Here is a 27,232-nt window from a genome sequence, read left to right on the forward strand (position 1 = left end):
TGAATACTGCACTGAAAGTGAAAAATATAGTGACTGCATAGACACAGAATTGTTGTAAGTGTGTCTGTTGTTTACCCCTGTGGTTATGTGGCTGACTGGGAGCACTGGCACACTGCTGCTGCCCAGCATCACAAGAGAGTATCATACTGTGTGTTGCTGGCCCAGGAAAAGATCAAAATTCAAAGTCTGGCTTCTACCAAATGCATATTGCTTTTGCACCATCACAAAGTTGAAAAATCATAGGTCAAACCATCTGTATATTCACCTTTACTAGTGAGTTTTACAATTTCATGTGTTTTCAAGTTGCTAGTGGCCTTTAATTCCAACTTGTAGAACTTTTCATGTGTGTATATATATATGTGTATATGTGTGTGTGTGAAAGTCATTTAGTTGTGTCTGACTCTTTGTGACCATGTGGACTGTAACCCACGAGGCTCCTCTGCCCATGAAATTCTCCAGGCAACAATACTGGAGAGGGTAGCCATTCCCTTTCTCTGGGGGATTTTCCAACCCAGGGATCAAACCCAGTTACCCTGCATTCAGGCAGATTCTTTCCTGTCTATGCTACCAGGGAAGCCCCATATATAAGGATACATGTAAGATTTTCTCTTAGTCTGTGACTTGCCTTTGGATCTGGGTCACAGAACTGCTTCAGCAACAGAACTCAGTCTGAGGTTGGTGGGCCTGCTACCAGGGGAATGGATGAGCATGGATTCCTCGGCAGAAGAGGCAGGTGGTAGGAGCATGGACAAGTGGGGCTAGAGTTGAGTCCACAGGAGAATGGGGCAGCTTTCAGTCTGTAGCTGGAATGATAATCAGTGAGTCACCTCCTAGCATGTGCCTACCTTCTCAAAATGGCCCTTCGTTGTTACTGGGCTCCAGCGGGATTTCACAATCTCCCATCTAGATCTCAAAGCTATCAGCTTTTGTTTATAGTAGGCTGCCAAAAATTTGCTTCTGTAAGGGAAAGACTAGAGACCTCTATTCCACCATCTTGTTTATGTCACACTCAACAAATGACCTTCTCATTATGTCTGTGGGCGGGTGTTAAGTCTATCAATTCACATGTATCAACTGGTTGGTTTTTCAATCAAAGTTGAAACTATTAGAATAAAATATATTTATTTGTTTGTTCAACAAATTATTCAGTAACATTAATACACAGCATTATGTTAGGTGCTAAGAATGATGAGAAGACATGAAAGTGAAGGTCACTCAGTCATGTCCGACCCTTTGCAACCCCATGTACTATACAGTCCATGGAATTCTCCAGGCCAGAATACTGGAGTAGGTAGCCTTTCCCTTCTCCAGGGGATCTTCCCCACCAGCGATAGAACCCAGGTCTCCTGCATTGCATGTGGTTTCTTTACCAGCTGAGCCTCTAGGGAAGCAGATCATAATCTGCTGCTGCTGCTGCTGCTGCTAAGTCACTTCAGTTGCGTCTGACTTTGTGTGACCCCATAGACAGCAGCCCACCAGGCTCCCCCGTCCCCAGGATTCTCCAGGCAAGAGTACTGGAGTGGGGTGCCATTGCCTTCTCCAAGATCATAATCTGCATATCCATAATTCAATGCACTGTCTTCTCAAAACGTGGGGATCAAGCTTCATTAAAATAATGTTGAATCATTACTCACATTCTCCACCAAAAAACAAACAAAAAACTGATAATGCTGGTACTCATCATTTCCCTGGTGGCTCAGTGGGTAAAGCGTCTGCCTACAATGTGAGAGACCCGGGTTCGATCCCTGGGTTGGGAAGATCCCCTGGAGAAGGAAATGGCAATCCACTCCAGTACTCTTGCCTGGAAAATCACATGGACTGAGAAGCCTGGTAGGCTATAGTCCATGGGGTCACAAAGAGTTGGACACGACTGAGCGACTTTCCTTTCATTATAACAAAGTGCAGAAGAAATATGTCCAGTACCCAGAGTACCTGCATTATATTGCCTAAAATATCTAGTTTATAACAGAAATATTAGATATGCTTAGAAATAGGAGTTGGAACTCTATAGTGGGAATAAAGGGCATTTGGAAAATGACCAGTAAAATTACCCTCGTAAAATTAGGTGATATCTCAGCAAAAAAAAACAGGGGGCCAGAAGGCAGAGGGAAACATTCAAGGTGTGCTAAGAAAAAAACTTATCAACCAAGAATTCCATCTTGACCAAAACTACCTTCTGAAAGACAGAGACAAAACAAAGATGCTCTCAAATCAATAACAACTGAAAAGATATATTAATAAATTGCCTCACAGTAATTACAGGAGGAGTTCTTCAGCTTGAATACTAGGGATTCCAGAAAGTAGTTCATATTAACATTAACAAAGAAAAACACTTGTGTATTTAATGCCATAAGAATAAAAGGCAGAAGTAATACAATTTTCTTTTAATTGATGTGAAAGGAACTATGTAAAATCCTATGTATGTCAAGTGTTAGTACACTACAATATATAGTAGTGTGATTCCCATGTTAGTACATTTGCCATTCAAAAGCACAAGCGTGAGAATAAACTGTTCTGAGCGAAGGAAATGACCACAGATGGTACACAAGTGTACCAAAATAGTTGAGAGGATTATATCATTAATATAATCTGCATGACAATAATAAAAAAATGGAAAAAGATAAAGCTTTATATGAATGCTTTCTTGTATCCCTGGGATTAAGCTATGATAATATGTAATCAATGCATATATTTTAAAAGAGGAAACTCTAAATTTTTTAATATCTAATGGAGAAGCCATTTAGAAATGAAAGGACTAGAATATATTCATTTAATGAAAAATAAATTTATAAAGGACTTACCCACTCCAGTACTCTTGCCTGGAAAATCCCATGGGCAGAGGAGCCTGGTAGGCTGCAGTCCACGGGGTCGCAAAGAGTCGGACACGACTGAGTAACTTCACTTTCACTTTTCACTTACATGCATTGGAGAACGAAATGGCAACCCACTCCAGTGTTCTTGCCTGGAGAATCCCAGGGATGGGGGAGCCTGATGGGTTGCCGTCTATGGGGTCGCACAGAATCAAACATGACTGAAGTGACTTAGCAGCAGCAGCAAGAATTAAAAGTGTTAGTTGCTCAGTCATGTCCAACTCTTTGCAACCCCATGGACAATAGCCCACCAGGGTCCTCTGTCCAAGGGTTTCTCCAAGCAAGAATACTGGAGTGGGTAGCCATCCCCTTCTCCAGGGGATCTTCCCGACCCTGTGATTGAACCTGGGTTTACTGTATTGCAGGCAGATTCTTTACCTTCTGGAAGAATTAAAAATTTAAGAACTGTAAAACACAAAAGGTAAATGCCAGGTGTATTGCATCTATGTCAATAATACTAAGAGTGAATGAATGATGTGGTCCAAACAGGAAGAAGAGAGTGTCACCTCATATGAAACAGACAAACCCTGATCTAAGTATGTACTATGTAGAAGAAGCAGAGTGTATTTTTTATTACATTTTTAATTTGATTTAGTTTATTTATTCTTTCATTTTCAGCTGTGCTGGCTCTTTATTGCTGAGCATGGGCTTTTTTTCTAGTTGTGATGCTTGGTCTTCTCATTTGCAGTGGCTTCTCCTGTTGTGGAGCACAGGCTCCAGAGTGCTGGCTCATTAGTTGCATAGCATCTCCTTAGTTTCTCTGAGGCATGTGGAATCTTCCTGGACCAGGGATCAAATCTGTGTCTTGCGCTCTGGCAGGCAGATTCTTAACCACTAGGCCACCAGGGAAGTCTAGAAAGCACACTTTAGATGAAAGATACTAAGAGTGAAAGCCCAAGTGTGTGATAGATATACCTGTGAATGACACCAACATGAAAATAGGCTGTATACATATTGTGCAAAATGCCCTTGAAAACAAAAAATATTAATAGAGATATTGAGGGATATTATATCGTTCCCAAAGTCTCAAATGTTATGGCTTGCATCTGAAGTGAAACCTAAAAAGAAGATGTAGCCTTTTCATGCCTCTGCTAGCAAATGAGGGAGACTGAAAATCAGTACCATGTCTATTGACCTTAACAGACTTGAAAGATGACTCACCAAACCTGATTTGAGGAGGAAAGGAAAGAATAAAATTTAAAGTAGAGATGAATGAAATGGGGAGTGGAAAAATCATAGAGAAAAACCAGTGAAATCAAAAGTGAGTTCTATAGAAAAATTAACAAAATTGCAAGGTTGATCTAGGAAAAAGAGGGAATATTCAAATTTATACAGTCAGGAAGAATGAGGAATATTACTATGGACATTGCAGAAATAGAAAAAGACTAAGAAAGAACTCAATGAACAAGTATATGCCAAAATCTAAGACGATTCACATGAGACACATAATTTTCCCGAAGGAAACAAATTATTGAAACTATGAAAATAAAACAAAAATAAATAAACCAAAAAACCCAAAATCAAAACGGAACTACAAAAAGTGAAATGCTTGAGGGACTTCCCTGCTGGTCCAGTGGTTAAGAATCCCTATTCCAATGCAGAGGATAGGGCTTGGATCCCTATTTGGGGAACTGTGATGCCAATGCCTCAGGGCAACCAAGCCTATGCACCACAACTAATACCTGATGCAGCCAAATAAGTATATAAATATATTTTTAAAAGGTGAGGTGTCTGAATTAGTACACCAGAAAACACCCATAAAATAGACCTAGACAGTACCTCTGAGTAGATGACTTCAAAGTTCTCCAAAAGTTTTCCACAATATATATTACTGTTGTTCACAAAGTCTTCTCAAAGGAGACAATACTTCACACTTATTTTGTGAGACTGTTACTACTATAATATGAAAAGTGAAAAGTTAACTACCAAAACAAACGAACAAACAAAAACTCAACCCTCAAAAATAAAAACTATACACCTGACACTTTCCTGGTGGTCCCATGGCTAAGACTCTGAACTCCCAATGCAGGGGGCCTGGGTTCAATATCTGGTCAGGGCATGAGATCCCATATGCCACAACTAAGAGTTCACAAGCTGCAACTGAGGGTTCTTCTCAAATATGGGTTCTTCACAAACTTTGACCCTCTTTTTAACACTGATAAGGCTTCTCTCCAATGTGAGTCCTTTCATGGATTCAAAGAGACTTGTGGTTTCTGAATGCTTTCTCACAGTGTTTACATTGATAGGGTTTCTCTCTGGTGTGAAATCTTTCATATGATTGAAAGCTTTTATGACTGCGAAAAGCTTTTTCCACATTGTTTACATAGGATTTCTCTCCAGTGTGACTCCTTTCATGGAATCAAAGAGAAATGTGGTATCTGTATGATTTCTCACAGTGTTTACATTGAGAAGACATGGGAAACAGCATTTTGTACTTAGGAAGCTCACGACATATAAGGGTCTTCACTCTACAAGGACAATGTACAAGATACATCTATGCAACAAGATCTCATGTAAACAATTGTTCAAGCAAAAGTTACCAATGATGGTAAAAGTGGATAGTAAGCTATATGCCAAATCGTTGGTAATGACTTCATGAAACAGAGGGACAGTAAGAGCTGGAGGGGGCAGGGATGGAGTGCAAGAAAATGTAATAAAAAAGGGCCTCATAGTTTGAAGCTGCATGGAATACTCCAGAAATGAGAAGACGTCCTAGTGTGGCACCAAAACAGAGGAGCAGGATAGGGTAATAGCCAGGAGCATATGCGTTGGGATCAAACAAGATGGGTTCAAATAAATGGGTTAAAAATTATATTCTGCCTCTCAGTTCAGTTTAGTTCAGTCACTCAGTCGTGTCTGTCTCTTTGTGATCCCATGGACTGCAGCATGCCAGAACTCCCTGTCCATCACCAGTTCCCCCAGTTTGCTCAAACTCATGTTCATTGAGTCGGTGATGCCATCCAACCATCTCATCCTTTGTTGTTATCTTCTCTTCCTGCCTTCAATCTTTCCCAGCATTAGGGTCTTTTCAAATAAGTCAGTTCTTCTCATCAGGTGGCCAAACTATTGGAGTTTCACTTCAGCATCAGTCTTCCCAATGAATATTCAGGATGGATTTCCTTTAGGATGGACTGGTTGGATCTCCTTGCTGTCCAAAGGACTCTCAAGAATCTTCTCCAACACCACAGTTTAAAAGCATCAATTCTTCACTGCTCAGCTTTCTTTATGTCCAACTCTCACATCCACACATGACTACTGGAAAAATTATAGCTTTGACTAGACAGACTTTTGTTGGCAGAGTAATATCTCTGCTTTTTAATATGCTGTCAAGGTTGGTCATAACTTTTATTCCAAGGAGCAAATGTCTTTTAATTTCATGGCTGCAATCACCATCTGCAGTGATTTTGGAGCCCCCCAAAATAAAGTCTCTCCCTGTTTCCCCATCTATTTGCCATGAAGTAATAGGACTGGATGCCATGATCTTAGTTTCCTGAATGTTGAGTTTTAAGCCAACTTTTTCACTCTCCTCTTTCACTTTCATCAAGAGGTTTTTTAGTTCCTCTTCACTTTCTGCCATGAGGGTGGTGTCATCTGCATATCTGAGGTTATTGATATTTCTCCCAGCAATCTTGATTCCAGCTTGTGCTTTTTCCAGCCCAGTGTATCTCTTGATGTACTCTACATATTAGTTAAATAAGCAGGGTGACAATATACAGCCTTGACGTACTCCTTTTCCAACTTGGAACCAGTCTGTTGTTCTATGTCTGGTTCTAACTGTTTCTTCTTGACCTGCATACAGATTTCTCAGGAGGCAGGTCTGGTATTCCCATCTCTTGAAGAATTTTCCACAGTTTGTTGTGATCCACACAGTCAAAGGCTTTGGTGTAGTCAATAAAGCAGATGTTTCGGAACTCTCTTGCTTTTTTGATGATCCAGCGGATGTTGGCAATTTGATCTTTGGTCCCTCTGCCTTTTCTAAATCCAGCTTGAACATCTGGAAGTTCAAAGTTCACATACTGTTGAAGCTTGGCTTGGAGAATTTTGAGCATCATTTTCCTAGAGTGTGAGATGAGTGCAATTGTGTGGTAGTTTGAACATTTTTTGGCATTGACTTTCTTTGGGATTGGAATGAAAACTGACCTTTTCCAGTCCTGTGGCTACTGCTGAGTTTTCCAAATGTGCTAGCATATTGAGTGCAGCACTTTCGCAGCATCATCTTTTAGGATTTAAAGTAGCTCAACTAGAATTCCATCACCTCCACTAGCTTTGTTCATAGTGATGCTTCCTAAGGCCCACTTGACTTCACATTCCAGGATGTGTGACTCTAGGTGAGTGATCACACCATCGTGATTACTGAGTTGTGATGATCTTTTTTGTATAGTTCTTCTGTGTCTGCTTGCCACCTCTTAATATCTTCTGCTTCTGTTAGGTCCATACCATTTCTATCTTTTATTGTGCCCATCTTTGCATGAAATGTTCCCTTTGTATCTCTAATTTTCTTGAAAAGATCTCTAGTCTTTCCCATTCTGTTGTTTTCTCTACTCGTTGCATTGATCACTGAGGAAGGCTTTCTTATCTCTCCTTGCTATTCTTTGAAACTCTCCATTCAGATGGGTATATGTTTCCTTTTCTCCTTTGCCTTTCACTTCTCTTCTTTTCACAGCTATTTGTAAGGCTTCCTCAGACAAATATTTTGCCTTTTTGCATTTCTCTTTCTTGGGGATGGTCTTGATCACTGCCTCCTGTACAATGTCATGAATCTCCATCCTTAGTTCTTCAGGCACTCTGTCTATCAGATCTAGTTCTTTGATTCTGTTTGTCACTTCCACTGTATAACTGTCAGGGGTTTGATTTAGGTCATACCTGAATGATCTAGTGGTTTTCCCTACTTTCTTCAATTTAAGTCTGAATTTGGCAATAAAGAGTTCATGATTTGAGACACAGTCAGCTCCTAGTTATATTTTTGCTGGCTATATAGAGCTTCTCCATCTTTGGTTGCAAAGAACATAATCAATCTGATATTGGTATTGACCCTTTGGTGATGTCCATGTGTAGAGTCTTCTGCCTCTACCAGCTATCAAACAGTTTTTCATCTGTAAAATGGGGATAATCATAGAATTTTCCTCATAGGGGTTGTGACAAGATTACATGAAACAACATAGGGCAATATCTACCATATAGAATACACTCAAAAAAGTATTTGTTGTTGTTGTTCATCATTCAGTTGCTAAGTTGCCTTCAACTCTTGTGACCCCATGGACAGTAGCACACCAGGCTCCTCTGTCCCCCACTGTCTCCCACAGTTTTTTCAAACTCATATCCACACTTTGACTATATGGACCTTTGTTGTTGTAGTGATGTCTCTGCTTGCCTAAACAGTTTCTTGTCTGTAAAATAAGGACAATCATCAAACTTTCCTCATATGGATAGTGAATAGATTACATGGAATGATATAGGTTGCATATCTACCATATAGAATACACTCAGAAAAATAATCGCTACTTATATAACAATACAAAATCCATGGTGTTGAGGTTTTCAGAAAATGGCAAATAATCCATTGTTCTGATTATAACACTTAGGTTTGGATTACTTCTCCATCAGCCTCATGTGGACAGAGATCATATCCCTTTTGCTCACTGCTGGATTTCCATTGCCTTGTCCAGTTCCTAGATATGGTTAGACAAATTCCACAAATTCCTGCTGAATGAATCACTCAAGTCTGTTCCTCATTGGAATGTGTAATCAATGTACAAAACCTGTCAGTTTTGCCTTCTCTGCCTCTTGGTTACCCCTTTCTCAAGCCTGCATCCTCTCAAACCAGAATTGAAAGAGACACATGTACCCCAGTGTTAATTGCAGCACTGTTTACAATAGCTAGGACATGGAGGCAACGTAGATGTCCATCCGCAGATGGATGGATAAAGAAGTTGTGGTACATATACACAATGGAATATTACTCATATAAAAAGGAACCCTTTAGAGTCAGTTCTAATGAAGTGGATGAAACTGGAGCTTATTATACAGAGTGAAGGAAGTCAGAAAGAGAAAAACAAATACTGTGTTTTGATGCATATGTATGGAATTTAGAAAGACAGTACCGACAATACTACATGCAGGGCAACAAAAGAAGCACAGATGGAGAACAGATTTTTGGATTCAGTGGGAGAAGGCAAGGGTGGGATGATTTGAGAGAATAACACTGAAACATCTACATTACCATATGCAAAATAGATGACCAGTGCAAGTTCGTGCATGAAGCAGGGTACCCAAAGGCAGTGCTCTGGGACAACCCAGAGGGATAGGGAAGGGAGGGAGGTGGGAGGGGGGTTCAGGATGTGAGGACCACGTGTACCTGTGGCCAATTCATATTGATGTATGGCAAAAACCATCGCAATATTGTAAAGTAGTTATGCTTCAATTAAAATAAATAATTTAAAAAACCCATATCCTCTCAAGTAGAGATACTTACTGATCTAGTACTTCTAATTAATTCACTGTTCAGTAATCATTTATGAAACATGTCTGATGAGTTTGGCACTGTTATAAATTCTGTGTGATGTATGGTGAAAATAAGAAGTCCCCACTGTCATACAGATTCTATTGTAGAGAAGAGAAAGTGAACAAACAAACAAGTGAGATGATTTCAGATAAATACTCTGAAGAAATTTAAGTATCACTATATCTTGCTCTGCCTTCTCTCCAGTCCTTCTGCTTTACCTCTTCCAGAGTGCTCCAACGAAGTTACAGCTTTTACTCTTGTCACTCCTCCTCTTGAAACGTTTCCATGGTTCCCTGTTACTTTTATGATGAAACCATAGCTGCTTACCACTCATAACTTAGACCCTGTCTGCTTGTCCAATCTGATTTCCCTTAAATTCTCTACCTTCCATAACCACTCTCTTACCCAGCTGAACACCCAGTGCTATTTCTTCACATCTGGGGCCGTTCTGTTTTGCCTGCCCTCTCCATCATCTCTTGCCACGTAGAAACACCTTTCCCTGGCTGACTCCTATGTTCTCATCCAGTTTTCTCAAGCATCACTTCCTTTGCTACACACTCACTCCCACACACAGACCCTACATATTGGGATGGGTGACCCTTCTGCCTTTATGATGTCCCCATGTGTATTCTTAGTATCTACACCCTGTATTATAATACTTTCTTCAGGCTTCTGTTTTATCACACCCCCCCCCCAAATTAACTTCTTGCTATCAGATACTATTTTTAAAATTCATCTTAATAGTCTAAGCACAATGACCAATATACATAGACATTTGCTAAAGGACTGTTATATTTTTAAAATAAATTTTAACAAAAAAATAGTAAGTGAATCAGAAAAAAACAAGCATTACTTTTGAAAAGCCAAAGAATCCCTGCTCTGTGCTCATCTCTGGCTCTTTATATTTTTACAGCTCCTGTCGGTGGACTGTTTGGTGAGTTCTCCTTTCTTATGTTCTTCAGTGTTGCTGGAGAAGAATGTCTCTCTGATAAATATGAAATACTTGTGACAATTGTCTGAGGATCTCTAATATCTCCTGTTTCTCTTGCTGACATTGACAAGGATGTGAACATGCTACCTGGTTTACTGGGATTGCCCTACGGCCTGGATGGCTACATAGTCATCCTCAGACCCTCCCCGGAAAAAGTAGCAAATGCTCAAGCAGCTACTGGCTGTCACTGGGCCCTGCACTTACTCCTATTGCAAACGAACCTCAGATCACAAGGCAGGACATCTTAACTCCATGTCAAATGTTTAAGACTTGGGATAAGATGTTCTCCAGTCATCAAACCCAAAAAACTGCTCTGAAAACATCACAGTGGGAATGTTTCATTCTCTACAGTATTCTGTCCAGGAAATGTGTGGAGAATAGAGCATCCAACAGATGGGCCCTTAAAAGGAAGAAATGCACAATAAGAGGAGATTGGGGGAGAAGATAAATTGTATCCTACATTTTTTAGAGTTCTGACTGTTCATTGACATTTGTTTGGATCAGAGGGTATCCTGGATATTTGAAGACCCGTGAATAGCAAGAACCGTCTACAACCTGTCTCCTGTCCAAAACCAGATGCATCAGTGTTTCATCCTTATCTAGATCATCTCTGGATTCTAGCTAACACCTTGTCCATTCCTTGCTTTACCATAATTATCTATGATGGACTTTTTATTTATTTATTTATTTTTGATAGTGAAACAGTTAAGTGTTTATTAGGAGGAAAAAGGGTACAGTGTATGTGGATAGATACACGGGCAGACTCAGAGAGAATCTCTCCATCACTTACGTGGGGCATTTCTTCCTGGTTCCCTTTGGCCAATCATTTTGATTTGCCTGGTTCTGAGTCTGAATTTGGTATATCTAAGGATCCCCCCATGTGTGTGTACACATCTCTTAGCCAAGATGGATTGTGGTGAAGAGACCTATGTGTACAGTGAGCATCACTCTTTTTTTTTTTTTTTTCTGATAGGCAAGAAGTAAATTTATTAATATAAGATGCTTGTAAGAGATGGAAACGGACAGGTGAGGGAACTCTGTTGTGAGGATTGAGTGGGTTACAGTTTTATAATGAGAAAAACAGGAGGGGAGAAGACCTCTTCTTCAAGTACATGTGGCTGCAAACATAAGGCATACATCATTAGCTCCTCCTTCATATTAGGCAGAAAATTGTCTGACCCTATGAGGTCAAACTAGGATTATCATATTAGTGGAAGGGTGGTGACAGTTGTTCCATCTAGTGGCCTGGGTCATATCTTGTGGTTTTGTTTACAGTTTTATAATTAAGCAAGCTTGCTTCATTGAACAATGTTCCAGTAGCTTTCTTGGGCTATCATTAACTTGCAATGGCCTCCAAAAGTTTCCTAAGTTTCCTTCTATATCTATAGGCCCCTACTAGGATCATCACCCTCTTTTGACTTTCAAGGAGCTTTCTAGTTGGGAAGGCTTTCTTGACTGTGAGAATGAGAAATATGTGGTCTTATCTTTATCTTTTTCTGTATATCATCTATAAAATGAAAGCGTTAAGCAAGTTAATCTCTCAAGTTTTGTTAGTGCCAAAATCTTAATATGATTATCCCTTTTTTTGTGCAAAGTGCAAAACTGTGATTTTAACAACTCCTTGTGAAGTTCTTATGAGTTTATGAACATGATAAAGTGGCAGAGGATGACTTTTTCCAGAATCCAATTCTATAACAAACTAACCAATCATTTTTCCTATTGACATTTGGCAGTTAATCTTACTGGTATTGCAATCTTGAAATCTCTTTGCTCACTGCCATCTCTTCAGCAGTCGCTTTCTCCTGGGTGAGAGCTCTGGTTGAAACAAAGCCATGAACCAAGTGACCTTCCCAGGGATTTCTTGGGGATCCTCCAAAGTCAAGGCCTCTGGACTGTGCCTCACAAACCACTGTGATGGGAACTGTAGGCCACTCCACCTCAGATTCTTTCTTTTTCCTCCACAGCAACTGAAATAAAATCTGTTATTTCCCTCCATCCTCCATGGACCACTCTCTTCAAAGGAGAGACTGTGACACTGACTTGCAAAGCATTTCAGATCAATGCACCACAGAAAATAAAATGGTACCGTTGGTATCTTCCTGGAGAAATACAATATAAGACAACAGGAAACACCTTTGAGGTCCGTGAATCTGGAGGGTACAAATGCCAGGCCCAGGACTCACACTCAAGTGATCGTGTGGACTTAATCTTTTCTGCAGGTGGGAAAGAAATGAAAGAAAAAAGAGTTTAGGAATAATAAACTGATTCAAAACCCAGCTGCATTTGCTAATTCAAAAGCTATAGAAATAGGGCCCAAGAATTTATATGTTTTACAAGCTGCTCAGGTAAAAGAAAATTTGAGAAGCAATTTATTTGAATGGTTTCTGAATCTATGTTTAGTTTGAGGCTTATAAAATTTATTTGGAATAAAAATCTATGTGAGGATTTATTAATATTTTATAGATAGGTAGATAGAAGATAGAGAGGGAGTAATTTCCATTTCTGTCCTAAAACCACCTATTTTGAATGAATTTGAGGCAGTATCTTTCTAGTTATAATATAATGCTCTTTAATTTAGTGAACAAGGAACAGTATAGTAGCAAAGAGTTAAGAAAATGTTTAGCCTTTTGACCTGACAATTCTTCTCTTAAGAATTTACCTACTGAAATAGTCATAGATATATACAACCAAAATTGAAGAATCTTAAATGGTCAAGAAGAGAAAATTCATTAAATAAATTATCTTACTGCCATTGAAGGAAAATGTTGCGGTCATTGAAAACCAGGTTAAGGAATGATATTGATGACATAGGAAAGTACTCATAGTAAAGTAAATGAAAAGCAAGTTATCAAGTGGATAAATATTTTAATTTCATAAAAAGAAATATATACAGACTCTTATATACATGCACATAGATAAAAGAACTGGAAAAATATATGACAAAATCTGGTGAGTTGATAAGGTTAATTTGCATTTCTGTTTTAAGCATTTTCTCAAGCATATGTGTTCCTTTTAAAGCCAGGGAAAAAAAAGGGATTTCCCTGGTGGTCCAGTGGTTAGGACTCTGCACTTTCAGTTCAGGGAGCATGGATTTGATCCCTGGTTGGGGAACTAAGATCCCACAAGACATGTGGCATGGTCAAAAATAAATTAATTAATTAAATAGATAAAATCAGAAAAAAAGAAATGATGATTACTTTAAGCATCCTTTTCCCTAGTTCCCAGTCTTGTAAAATCTTTTAGAATAATGGTGAAAAGAGGGGAGAAGCAATCTGAAGAAACAAACAACTCCCTTGTGTTTCCTACAGCCAACCTGATCCTGCAGGCTCCATCTGATGTGTTTGAAGAAGACTCCGTGGTTCTGAGATGCCAAGCAAAGGCAAACATAGTACTAAATAACATGACATTGTACAAGAACGGAAAAATCCTGAAAATCCTTAACAAAACTTCTGACTTCCATATTCATCAAGCAAGTATGAAGGACAATGGTGAATATTACTGTAGTGGAGTTAAAGATACTCACTCGGTTTCTTCAAACAAAATTCAAATCGTAGTCCAAGGTAAAGTGTTATTTTGTGAAATAGGTTAGTCAAAATGAGGACTCCTGAGATTGTAGAGGATAAAAAGGGTGGTCTGAAATACTGCTGAACCTCAGGGAGCATTCCTACAAGGAATAGAGAAAGTACTACTGTGCTTTGGAGGATATTAGTAATCAAAGGTGGCATCTTTTCCACCTGCTTTTGTATGTTCTGCTTGTGGGTGCCAAGGATGAACTGTGTTTTTCTCCAAAGCAGTTCCAAACCTCACTTCCCTGAGAAATATCGTGATCCTTCTCTCTAGAGCTGTTTCCAAGTCCTGTGCTGAGAGCCAGCTCTACCCAGCCCACCGAGGGGCACACAGTGACCTTGACCTGTGAGAGCCAGCTCTCTCTACAGAGGCCAGAAGGCCAGCTCCAGTTCCGCTTCGTCAAACCATCCACGACGTCAGAATGGAGAATCTCCCCAGAATTCCAGTTCTCTCCCATACGGAGAGAAAACTCAGGGTCTTACTGGTGTGAGGCACGGAGACTTAATTCCCTTGTCCAGAAACGGAGCCAGGAATTACAGATACAGGTACAAGGTGAGTGCTGAGATTTTCCAGAATGGGGCTGGGAAGGGCTGGGCAGAATGACACAGCAGTTTGTTTTTCTTTCAGTACTGTGAGACACAACTTGTTCTTTTTCCTCTGAAGTTAGGCTTCCTTGACATCATTTTTTTTTTTTTTTTTCTGGTGGGCCTGTAGGCATGGGCTTCCCAGGTGGTGCTAGTGGTAAAGAACCCGCCTACCAATGCAGGAGATGTAAGAGCCCTGGGTTTGATCTTTGGGTGGGGAAGATCCCTTGGAGGAGGGCATAGCAACCCACTCCAGTATTCTTGCCTGGAGAGTTCCATGGACAGAGGAGCCTGGCGGGCTACAGTCCATAGGGTCACAAACAGCTGGACACAACTGAAGCAGCTGAGCACACACATGTACACTATAGGCATAAACCACAGAGCCCTTTGATTGAGCTAGATGGACTCTGCTCAGCCAGATGGACAGATTCTTAGAATGTTAGATGCCTGGAGGTGAGCACTTAAGAATAAAAAAAAATCTAAAGGACAAGAGCTTGGGGAGCAAATATTTCTAACTGGATGTATTTAGGGATGATGTTGTTCCCACTGGGCTTCCCTTGTGATCAGATGGTAAAGAATCTACCTGCAATGCAGAAGACCTGGGTTCAATCCCTGGGTTGGGAAGATCCCCTGGAGAAGGGAAAAGCTGTCTGCTCCAGTATTCTGACCTGGAGAAATCCATGGACTGTATAGTCCATGGGGTTACAAAGAGTTGGACACGACTGAGTGACTTTCATTTGTACCCACTATTGCTTTTTCCTAAGTCTCTGAAACTGTATAGGTCTTCAAGCGTGAGTGCCACCCAATGGTCAAGTGCCTCTTCTGATTTATTTTGACGTATTGATATCTCATAGGAGCACCAGGACGGATGCAGATCTGGGGTACATGCTCTCCTGAGTGAGGAAATAGTGAAAGTGGTTAGCATTCTCCATCAATTTGCTCCCATTCCCAAGCAAAAAAGATGGTTTCATGTTTCTTCCAAACTGTCTGAAATTGAAAATGTTACTCAGTCCTGTCCAACTCTTTGTGACCCCATGGACTAGAATCCACCAGGCTCCTCTGTCCATGGAATTCCCCAGGCAAGAATACTGGAGTGGGTAGTCATTCCCTTCTCCAGGGGATCTTCCCAACCCAGGGATCAAACCGAGGTCCCCCACATTGCAGGCAGATTCTTTACCATCTGAGCCACCAGGGAAGTCCTTGAAACTGTCTAGATATTAGGTATAGGATTTGGACTGGACAACTGAGAGGAAGTGGAGAGGTTGTTACTCAACAGCTGCAACACAGTCATTGCTAGCACAGGATCTCCCTTCATGTTACTGATGGAACCCAGACCCCAAATCCTACTCCTTATCTGTTCCCAGGTATCTTCCCTTGTTCTTCAAGCCTCCAGGATAACTCAAAACGGCATTGCCCTTAGCCAATATCCTAGTGTAAAACCATAACCACCTGGAGTGTAGAACACTTTCATCCCAGATTTTCCTATTTTAGGAGGACTGTCACAGGTCCACCTCCTCTGACCATCTAACTGACAGGCAGAGGTGTTAAGAAGTGCTTACTCCAGGGCAAGCTTGCTGTATATGTCAATGATTGATTTCCAGCAAAGCACCAAAGTCGTCACAGCTTCAGAACAAGTACCTCCAGTGCCAAGTCTTCCTGTCCTTTGCCATCCTCACCACTTCAGTGTTGGGCACTGGGTGTAATTTCCAGGATGACTGGCCCATGCTCTGTCAGGTAGGGCATGAGGAGAGGCTGGGCATTTTATTCCCTGTGGAATAATTGGTTCCTGGTGGCTCAGATGGTAAAGAATCTGCCTGCGGTGTGGGAGACCTGGGTTTGATCCCTGGGTTGGGAAGAGCCCCTGGAGAAGGGAATGACTACCCACTCCAGTATTCTTGCCTAGGGAATTCCATGGACAGAGGAGCCTGGTGGACTCTAGTCCATGGGGTCACAAAGAGTTGGACAGGACTGAGCAACTAACACTTTCAATTTCAGGAACTGGCTCCACCAGTTCATTAGGAATTGAAGTTCTCTCAAACAATTGTCTCTCCAGCACTTTCTCCGTCTTCCCAAGCAGAAATCTCAATTCCACCCCAGGTCAACTTCCCATCAGGTCAGCAGACTCAGCCCTTCCCATTCTGTGACTCTTCTGTGTCTCATTCTGTGACACTCCAATGCCAAGAATCCCACATGTCATTTATATTCACTTAGAAATTGTTCCTGATATCCGAATACACTCCCATCCAGAGTTCGTGTTTGAAGGTCTGGAGCTGGTTCTCATCTGCTCAGTAAGTGGAGTTCCAAGGCCTACCACAGTCTCTTGGTACAAAAAACAACACAGACTGTGGAAGGACAGAGAGCTTCAAACTTCCTCAAAAACAGAATTCAAGGTCCCTGTGGTGCAAAACAGCGATGCTGGAGAGTATTACTGTATTGCCAGAAATGGTCGCTTTTCCATTAAGAGCAACTCAGTGATCATCAGTGTGAAAGGTGTGTCTGCCAACTATCATTTGCAGAACAGCTTTTCAAACTTTGTAAAGACCATGAGGTGGTTGAGTGGGAGTGGGTGTTGATTGTTGCCAATAATTTCCTGCTATGAATAATCTGCCAGAAGTTAGACTAACAGCAGGGGGATTTAGGGGTAGAATGGATTGTGGGAGCTTTTGGAAACTCCTAGAAATGGAGGACAGAGAAAGTATTCAATGACTGGCATATGTGCGGGATCTTCATATTTAAAAATTTCTTTTTAAATGAAATGGTTCCTGAATAAATAGAATTTTAGAGCTGGAATGACCTGGGGCCATGTCTCTTGATAAGAGGGCCCTCTTTCTCTTGTAGTAGGTCACATTCTCTCTGTGTCCTCACATAACCTTTCCTCTCTGTCCTTGAAGAGAGAGAGGTCTCTGGTATCTTCCTCTCCTATCTGTAAGGATGCCAGTCCTATCTGATTAGGGGATCAATCTTCTCTTATGACCTCATTTAACCTTTGTTGTTCAGTCTCTGAGTTGTGTCTGACTCTTTGCAACCCCATGGACTGCAGCTCGCCAGGTTCCCCTATGCTTCACTGTCTTCCAGAGTTAGTTCAAATTCATATCCAAAGAGTCAGTGATGCTATCTAACCATCTCATCCTCTGCCACCCCCTTCTCCTCTTGCCTTCAATCTTTCCCAGCATCAGGGTCCTTTCCAATGAGTTGGCTCTTCGCATCAGGTCGCCAAAGTATTGGAGCTTTAGCTTCAGCATCAGTCCTTCCAGTGAATATTAAGGATTGATTTTTCTTTAGAATTGACTGGTTTACATTGACATGAATCCACCACGGGTGTACATGCAATCCCAAACATGAACCCCCCTCCCACCTCCCTCCCCACAACATCCCTCTGGATCATCCCCATGCACCAGCCCCAAGCATGCTGTATCCTGCATCGCACATAGACTGGTGATTCAATTCTTACATGATAGTATGCATGTTTCAATGCCATTCTCCCAAATCATCCCACCCTCTCCCTCTCCCTCTGAGTCCAAAAGTCCTTGTAAAGTAAAATAAAGTAAAAATAAAAATTAAAAAACAAAAATAAATAAATAAATAAATGATTACTAAGGGAAAAAAAAAAAAAAAGAATTGACTGGTTTGATTTCCTTGCAGTCCAAAGGACTCTCAAGAGTCTTCTCCAGCACCACAATTTGAAAACATCAATTCTTCAGCACTCAGTCTTCTTTATGGTCCAGTTCTAACATCCATACCTGGCTGACTACTGGAAAAGCTATATCACTGATGACTATACAGACGTTTATCAGTAAAGTGATATTTCTGCTGTTTAATATGCTATCTTTTAGGTTTGTCATAGCTTTCCTTCCAAGGAGCAAGCGTGTTTTAATTTCACGGCTGCAGTTACCATCTGCAGTGATTTTGGAGCCCAAGAAAAGAAAATCTGTCACTGCTTCCACTTTTTCCCCCTTCTATTTGCCATGAAGTGATGGGACCAGATGCTATGATCTTCGTTTATTGAATGTTGAATTTCAAGCCAGCTTTTTCACTCTCCTCTTTCACCCTCATCAAGAGGCTCTTTAGCTCCTCTTTACTTTCTGCCATTAGAGTGGTTTCATATGCATACCTGAGGTTGTTGATACTTCTCCTGGCAATCTTGATTTCAGCTTGTAATTCATCCAGTCTTGCATTTCACATGATGTGCTCTGCATATAAGTTAAATAAGCAGGGTGACAATATACAGTCTTGTTGTACTCTTTTCCCAATTTTGAACTAGTCCATTGTTCCATGTCTGGTTCTAACTGTTGCTTCTTGACCTGCATACAGGTCCCTCAGGAGACAGGTAAGGTGGTCTGATATTTCCATCTATTTCTTTAAAAAAAAAAAGTTTTCTTTATTTATGGCTGCACTGGGTCTTTGTTGCTGCATCTGGGCTTTCTCTAGTTGCAGTAAGGGCTACTCTTCTTTGAAGTGAGGGCTACTCTTTGTTGCAGGGAGCAGGCTTCTCATTGCAGTGGCTTCTTTCGTTATGGAGTATGAGATCTAGGTGCTTGGGCTCAGTAGTTATGGCAAACAGGCCTAGTTGCTCCATGGCATGTGGGAATCTTCCTGGACCAGGGATCAAATCTTCATCCCCTGCATTGCAAGGTAGATTCTTAACCACTGGACCACCAGTGAAATCTGATGATCCCAGCTCTTTAAGAATTTTCCACACTTTGTTGTGAACTTCCATCCATCATTCTTCAGCACTCTATCTACCAGATCTATTCATCACCTTCACTGTATAACCATGAGGGATTTGATTTAGATCAAACCTGAATGGTCTAGTGGTTTCCCCTACTTTCTTCCATTTAAGTCCGAATTTTGCAATAAGGAGCTCATGATCTGAACCATGGTCAGCTCAAGGTCTTGTTTTTGCTCACTGTATAGAGCTTTACAATCTTCAGCTGCCAAGAATATAGTCAATCATTTAACCTTAATTATTTCCTTAAAGGCTCTATCTCCAAATACAGCCACATTGGAGGTTATGACTTCAATATATGTATTAAAGAGGGACACAGTTCACTCCATAACACCGTCCCCATTGGCTTTGAATAAGTGTCTCTATCTTGTGGGCCTCATCCTTCAACCAGTTCAGATACTATCATACCCCCTAATATGTCTGCAACATCTCTCCCTCTCCTTTCTTGAACCCAGCATCTGTAGAACTCACCGTTTTTCTCTTTTCTATCTGTTGAAATCCCATATGCTTGAGTTTCGAATCAATCATAGTAGTTCTCAAATAATTCCTCTATCCCAGGGTTATGGAGATATCTGTTGTTCCAATCAATAGTTAATTATTTTCAGTAACCAGTGTGCAAATCCATGTAGGATACAGCAACAGGTAGCAACATCAGTTACTCCAACCATGTAACTATGGTTACTACACCACCCCAAACTACCCTACCTCCTTTACCAGTGTCTAACATCATCTTACCCTCAGTACTGTTAAGGTAGTTGTGGTGGTGACAGGAAAATAGCTTCAGTAGAGCCCTGTGCTGTTCCCTTCATTGGTGACAAGCTCCAGTTCCCCTTTTAAGGAGTCCATGTTATTTAACTTTGGAACAGGAGTCAGGAGACAGACTTAGGTCCTGTCTGGCCCTGAAAACATCCTGATGGGTTACCACAGACAGATCTCCTAACCTCTTCCTGACTCAGTTTTCTCACCTATAAATAGAGAGTGTCAGGCTGGATACAGGGAGAGTGTAGGAACAGAGGAGATTCTAGAAGAGTACGTGAATGTAGTCCAGAAAAGAGAAAGGGGCAGAGGCCTGAGGCCAATCCCAGCAAAGGGAGAAAGGAGAGCAGAGACTGACAGGAAGACTAAGAGTGGCCTGGGCAGGTGAGGGGACTGATCTTCCAAGTCCTATGGTAGAGGGAAGGAGCAAGGTAAATGTGTCAGTCTGATGGGAGCAAAATCAGGGATTTCTTCCCCAAGAACATCATTTCCCCTGGAAAATGGGAGTCAGGTCACCTAACAAGGGGAGATAGCAGAAGAGAAGGGCCAGGTCTGATGGAGAAGGAGAAGACCAACATGGAGAAGAAGAAAGAGCTGGGGAGAAAAGTCGGGAGACGGTGGGCTGCCCTGAAAGCCAGTGGACATGAGACTGGACATTTCAATAGCCGCTGATTTACAGCTTCAGGAAGTGCCAGGGGCAACTGTTAACTAAGGTTTTTCTCTCCCTCAGTCCCTGTGTCTCAACCTGTCCTCACTCCCAGACCTCCTGGGACCTGGACTCTTGTGAGAGAGATGGGCCTTCAGTGTGAAGTTCAGAGAGGTTCTCTGCCCATCAGGTACCAGTTTTTTCATGAAGACGTGTTGCTTAAGGAGATAAAATCCAATTCAGAGAGAAAAGTATTCCATAGATTGTCACCGACTGAAAAGCCCTTTGGAAACTACTACTGCACAGCTGACAATGGCCTTGGCCCTCAGAGGAGTGCGGCTGTGAGTAAGTAAGCCTCCCTATCACTAGTAAGCCCAGGTTCTGTTAGAGACCTATACTTGGCCTCTATCCCTGACTGCCCCAGAAATGTGTTCCCACCTTCAGTGTCACCTTCTTTTTCATCTGGCCAAACCAATGTTCTCAACACCCCAGCTCACTGAGACAGCCATCTGCTGCTTTTGAGCCTGGTTCCTTCAGAAGCCTGTGTGCCACTGTGCCCCTGGCTGCCTGCACAGCAGCTCTGTCTTTCCTGGACCCCAACCTCTGAGGAGTCAAGTGCTTCTCTCTTTTTGTCCTCTTGTCTTGTCCCCCCGCCCAGATTCCTGATTTTCATCCATTACACTGTCCCCTGTAGCCACAAAATCAGTTCTCCCTGAGGCACAGATGTGTCTCTTGTCCCTTTCATATCAGAAACTGATCATTTACAGTGTACAAAACCAGGTAAGATGTAAAGACAAGGAGCATAATCATAGTTACTCCAAATATGACCCTCTTTTTAAGAAAATGTTTATCGGAGTGTAGTTGAATTACAGTGTTATGTTAGTTTCAAGTGTACCGCAAAGTGGATCAGTCATACATAAATATATACACATTCATTTTTAGATTCTTTTCCAATATAGGTCAGTACAGAATATTGAGTTAAGTTCCCTGTGCTTTACAGTAGTCTTTATTAGTTATCTCTTTTACATATAGTAGTGATGTACATGTCAGTCCCGATCTCCCAGTCTATCCCCTCCTCACTTCTTTACCCCCTGGTAACCACAAGTTTACCGTAAGTAAACCATAAGTTTAATTCAACATAACCACACTGAGTAAGCTCTTTTAGAGTTGGTTAGGTAGCAATGGTTAGGGGCCCAAATGGGGAAGGGCTGGCAGCAGATCAAGGGATAACCACTGTGAGCCAAGAGGAACTCACCTCTGCTTGCCTGATTTAAGGCCCTAAAGGTGAATGTCAGCTCAAAATCAAGTTAGATAGGTTTCAATTGAGCCCTAAATCTCAGTTTTGTGTCATCTATGTGTGGCCAAAGTCCAAGCCCAATTTTAGGGAGCAGTGTGATGTGGGTTTGTACAGATAATAGAGTCCAGTCCTGGCTGGTCCTGGAAGCAACCTATTTTCTCTTCTGTTTGGAAAAAAAAAAAACAAACAAGCAGAGCAAGGCTGGAGATAAGCCAGAATGCAGCCCCTCCCACAATAGATATGCAAAAGGTTTTAAAGGAAAGGATCAGGGAACCCTGGAAGGAGACATCAAATGAAAGAGACAGAGAAGCTGTGCTCCTGACATCCACAGACCCAAGGAATTTGGAGGCAGGATGTCATCATCAGATGCTCTCAGAGTTACACAAAGTTCTATAGAATGGCTCCTTTATCCACCTCCTAAGTAATTACTTCATATATTCAGTATGCCAGACTATACTGACATCTAAGGATACAGAGACTAGACCAACACTGTAGGAGTGTTTAACAAAGTGAAACCAAGTGAGGGAGAGTTTTAAGCAAAAGACAGTAGAGGCCAAGTCAGAGAAGGCAGAACTGATATATGATGAAAGATAAGAATTGAGTCACATCCCCTGAATTTAGCCACAAAGCACTGAAAAGGAAAGCGGAAGAATACAGATGAGAACCTGCTTTGATAGCTGGGTTTGGTGGGTGCCTCACCACGTACTAGCTATACAGTTTAACCCCAGTGGGCCTCAGTTTCCTCATCTGTGAAATAAAGGCAGTGATAATAGCTTCTCAGGATTGTTTTGATCATTAAATTAGTGTTTGCTTACATATGTTTACAAATAATATATGATAAATGCACACCAGACACATAGTTAAAAACATTATATTATATCATGTGAGTGAGTGAGTGAAGTCGCTCATTCGTGTCCAACTCTTTGCAACCCCATGGACTGTAGCCTACCAGACTCCTCCATCCATAGAATTTTCTAGGCAAGAGTACTGGAGTGGGTTGCCATTTCCTTCTCCCATATTATATCATAAGTATCTATTATTATCACCATTATCATTATAATCACAAGCATGAAAAATCAACTTTAGTATGTTGGTGGGGATAAAAACAAGATTGTATTGAGCAAAAGATCAGAGTGAGAAAAAAGTAGAGACAATGTTTCTTCTATGAGTCTTTCCACAGAAAAGAAACAGACATTGGGAACATTAAATGCAAATAGGGTTTTGTTTTGCTGTTTTACTAAAGGGGAGAGGATTAAACACATCTAAGTGGTGTTTGGAGGAAGTGAATAGATGCAGAGAATTTATATCTGGGACACATGGAGGTGAGCTCAGGGTCAAGAAAGAGCAGGATCCTCCTTGAGTTGGTGGAGGGGCAGCTTTTCCAAGGTCACCAGACAGGGGAGAAGCAAGGGGCTGATGCAGGTAAACGGTGTGAGTCTGGTGGCAGCAAAATGAGGGACTTCCTTAATAACATCAACTCCTCTGAAAAATGGGAGTGAGGTGACCTAACAAGGGGAGACAGGAGAGGAGAAGGGCCAGGTCTAATGGGAAAGGAGAAGACCAACAGGAGAACAGGAGACAGCCAGGGAGACAAAGCCAGGGAGGCTCTGGGGTGCCCCAACGGCCAGTGCACATGAGACTGAACATTTCAACAGCCGCTGATTGACAGCTTCCGAAAGTGGCAGAAGCAACTGCTGACTAAGGTTTTTCTCTCCCTCAGTCCCTGTGTCTAAACCTGTCCTCACCTTCAGCTCTCCTGGGACCAGGACTTTTGTGGGAGATAAGATGAGTCTTCAGTGTGAAGTTCAGAGAGGTTCTCTGCCCATCTGGTTCCAGTTTTATCGTGAAGGTGTCTTGCTCAAAAAGAGAGAAGCCGTTTCATGGATAACAGCATCCTATAGCTTCTTTCTGATCGCAGAGCATTCTGGGAACTACTACTGCACAGCTGACAATGGCTTTGGCCCTCAGAGAAGTGAGACCATGAGCCTCTCTGTCACCGGTAAGCCCTAGGTTCTGTTAGTGACCCATCCCTGGCCTCTATCCTTGTGAAAGTGAAAGTCGCTCAGCCGTGTCCAACTCTTTGTGACCCCATGGACAGTCCATGGAATTCTCCAGGCCAGAATACTGGAGTGGGTAGCCTTTCCCTTCTCTGGAGTATCTTCCCAACCCAAGGATCAAACCCAGGTCTTCCACACTGCAGGCAGATTCTTTACCAGCCGAGCCACAAGGGAAGGCAGGCTGTTATCCTTGACCCCTCCAGAAATGTGTTCCCACCTTCAAGTTTCCCCTGCTTCTTCCTCTGGCCAAACCTATGTCATTCTCAATACCTAGGTTCTCTTGAGACAGCTGTCTGTTGCCTTTGAGCCTTGTACTGTGAGCAAGTCAGATGTTATCACACCCCTAGCTTCCTGCAGAGCAGCTTTCTCTCTCCTGGACCCCAACTCTGAGGAGCCAAATGCTTCTCTCTTTCTGTCCTCTTGCCCTACTAATCCACAGATTTCTGATTTTCATTAATCACATTGTTTCCCATAGCTACAACATCAGTTCCCAGGGTCACTGAGTTGTCACTTGTCCCTTTCCTATCAGATACCCCTAGATGGTTCAGTGGTAAAGAATCCACCTGCCAAAGCAGGAGATACAGGAGGTGCTATTTTGATTCCTGGGTTGGGAAGATAGTCTGGAGTAGGAAATGGTAACCCTCTCCAGTATTCTTGCCTGAAAATATGCCATGGACAGAGGAGCCTGGTAGGCTGAAGTCCATGTGGTCTGCAGTCCATGTGGGCCTGACTGAGCAACTGAGCATGCAAGCACTGATCATGTACAGATACAAAACCATAAAAGGTACAAAGACAGGGAGCAGGATCATAGTTATACCAAAGATGTCCTCCTTGAGTAAGCACTTTTAGAGTTGGTTAGGCAGCAGCGTGAGAGGACACAGAGGGGAGGGGCTGGAAGCAGGGCAAGGGGCATCCATTCTGAGTCAAGAGGAATTCACCTCTGCTTGCTTGGCTTAAGGTCCCAAAGTCCATGAAGGTGACTGTCAGCTCAGTATGAAGTTAAAATGGTTTCTGTTGAGCCTTGAATCTTAGTGCGTTTTTTTTTTTTTTTTGCCATCTGTTATGGCCAAACTCCAAGCCCAATTTTAGGGGGCAGTGTGATTTGTGCTCTCCTGAGGGCCAGTGGACATAAGACTGGATATTTCACTAGTCACTGATTAACAGCTCTAGGCAGTGGAAGCAACTGTTGACTAAGGTTTTCTCTCCCTCAGTGCCCGTGTCTCAACCTGTCCTTACCCTCAGCCCTCCTGGAACCCAGACTCTTGTGGGAAATGAGGTGAGACTGCAGTGTGAAGTTCAGAGAGGGTCTTCGCCCATCTGGTACCAGTTTTTTCATGAAGATGTGTTGCTCACAATGATAGAAGCTACTTCATGGAGAACAAAGTCCTATAGCTTCTCTGTGACTGCAGAGCATTCTGGGAACTACTACTGCACAGCTGACAATGGCTTTGGCCCTCAGAGCAGTGAGACCATTAACCTCTCTGTCATTGGTAAGCTCTGGATTCCTGCTAGTGACCCATCCCTGACCCAGATCCTTGTCATGCCAACTCCTTTCAGAGATTTTCATGGATCTTCCAGTTTCCTACCCCATCAACTTAATGCTCATCTCGTTTCCCTTCTCAAAGAACCATCTATCTGTGGGCTTCACTCCTCATTCAGCCCTCACTCAACCAGGCCCCAAAGATAGCTCAACACATTCCCCCGCTTTTACCAAATGAATTTATTTTCTCAAAAGTCCCTGGTGGCTCAGATGGTAAAAAATATGCCTGCAATGCAGAAGACCCAGTTTCCAGCCCTGGGTCAGGAAGATACCCTGGAGTAGGAAATGGCAACCCACTCCAGTATTCTTGCCTGGAAAAGTCCATGGACAGAGGAGCCTGGCTGGTTATAGGCCATGGGATCACAAAGAGTTGGACATGACTGAGAGACTAACACTTTTGTATTCTCAAATTATATTTTCAGGCCCTGTGTGTTCAGTCTCCAAGCCAATTTCTCTTAACTGGATGCACAGAAGCATCTCATATCTCCCCACCAATACCTACATATTAATTTAGCTACAAGTTCAGACATATGGACATATAGTGGACAAGAGCTTACCTTTTCCAAAGGGTTCTGAAGTAGTTCAGACTCTTGCTGCTGCTGCTGCTGCTGTTAAGTCGCTTCAGTCATGTCAGACTCTGTGCGACCCCATAGACAGCAGCCCACCAGGCTCCCACGTCCCTGGGATTCTCCAGGCTGGAATGGTTTGCCATTTCCTTCTCCAGTGCATGAAAGTGAAAAGTGAAAGTGAAGTCGCTCAGTCGTGGGTTGTGGGTTCTCCACACAGGAATGGGTTGCCATTTCCTTCTCCAATGCATGAAAGTGAAAAGTGAGAGTGAAAAGTGAAAGTGAAGTCACTCAGTCGTGTCTGACTCTTAGCAACCCCATGGACTACAGCCTACCAGGCTCCTCCATCCATGGGATTTTCCACTGGAGTAGGGAAGGCCAGTGCCTTTTCCACTGGAAGGCCATTACCTTCTCCAGTTCAGACTCTTACAGTAGGTTTAAAGGGGGCTGAAAGTGAAAGGAAGGGAGGAAATGGTTTCCTGGAAGCCAACTCACTGGTTTTTCTGGGGTTTCTGGAATCTTTTGACTTAACCCAGTAATAACATGTGTCATTTCTTTGTATTATGTTTTTTACAGTTTTGTTGCAGTATGACATACATTTGTAAATGTATATGAATCATCAGTGTACAGTTTATGGTTGCCTATAGAACCATGAAAAATTGTCATTTTAGGAGCAAAATTGCTTCCATTTACTCTTGGAATCTTCATGTAGAAGAGAGTGAACGTTCAGTTTTCTTTTCAGAGAAGCAGAAAGACAGAGAAATCTTGAGTCAGATGTATAAGATCATTTTAGATAAGAAAGAAAAAAACCTTGATGTCCCTGAGGGGTGAGGGTTTGCTAAGTAAATCCAGGGAATGGAGGAAAAAAAAAAAAAAAAGGAAGACAACATATTCAGATTCACAGAATAAGAACTGAGAGCTTTCTCAGAATTCAACTTATTTCTCAAAAACAGGTTGTATTTATGCTTGATGAACTAGTTGCTTTCATTATTATCTACTTCTAGCCCTGCCATCTGTTTCCTTTCTCTGTCTTTCTGCCCCATTTTTCGTATTTCTCCGAAGTGCTTTCCACTCTAATTTTAAGACTCTATCTTATGACTTATCTTGCCTCAGACCTCCTGCAAATTTCA

General features: G+C 42.0%; 1 protein-coding gene across 1 annotated transcript in view; it reads left to right on the forward strand.

Moving 5' to 3' along the window:
- The window catches only part of FCRL5 (Fc receptor like 5), a 120,429-nt gene that overhangs the window by 67,339 nt on the left and 25,858 nt on the right, over nucleotides 1-27,232 (forward strand). The window contains exons 3-8 of the mRNA XM_068994108.1: nucleotides 13,672-13,923; nucleotides 14,204-14,482; nucleotides 16,762-17,004; nucleotides 20,727-20,991; nucleotides 23,643-23,938; nucleotides 25,208-25,486. Of these exons, the coding sequence (XP_068850209.1) occupies nucleotides 13,672-13,923; nucleotides 14,204-14,482; nucleotides 16,762-17,004; nucleotides 20,727-20,991; nucleotides 23,643-23,938; nucleotides 25,208-25,486 (1,614 nt within the window). The remainder of the gene's footprint in view (nucleotides 1-13,671; nucleotides 13,924-14,203; nucleotides 14,483-16,761; nucleotides 17,005-20,726; nucleotides 20,992-23,642; nucleotides 23,939-25,207; nucleotides 25,487-27,232) is intronic.

Source organism: Capricornis sumatraensis, chromosome 2, assembly GCF_032405125.1.
Source record: "Capricornis sumatraensis isolate serow.1 chromosome 2, serow.2, whole genome shotgun sequence".
Classification (NCBI taxonomy): Eukaryota; Metazoa; Chordata; class Mammalia; order Artiodactyla; family Bovidae; genus Capricornis; species Capricornis sumatraensis.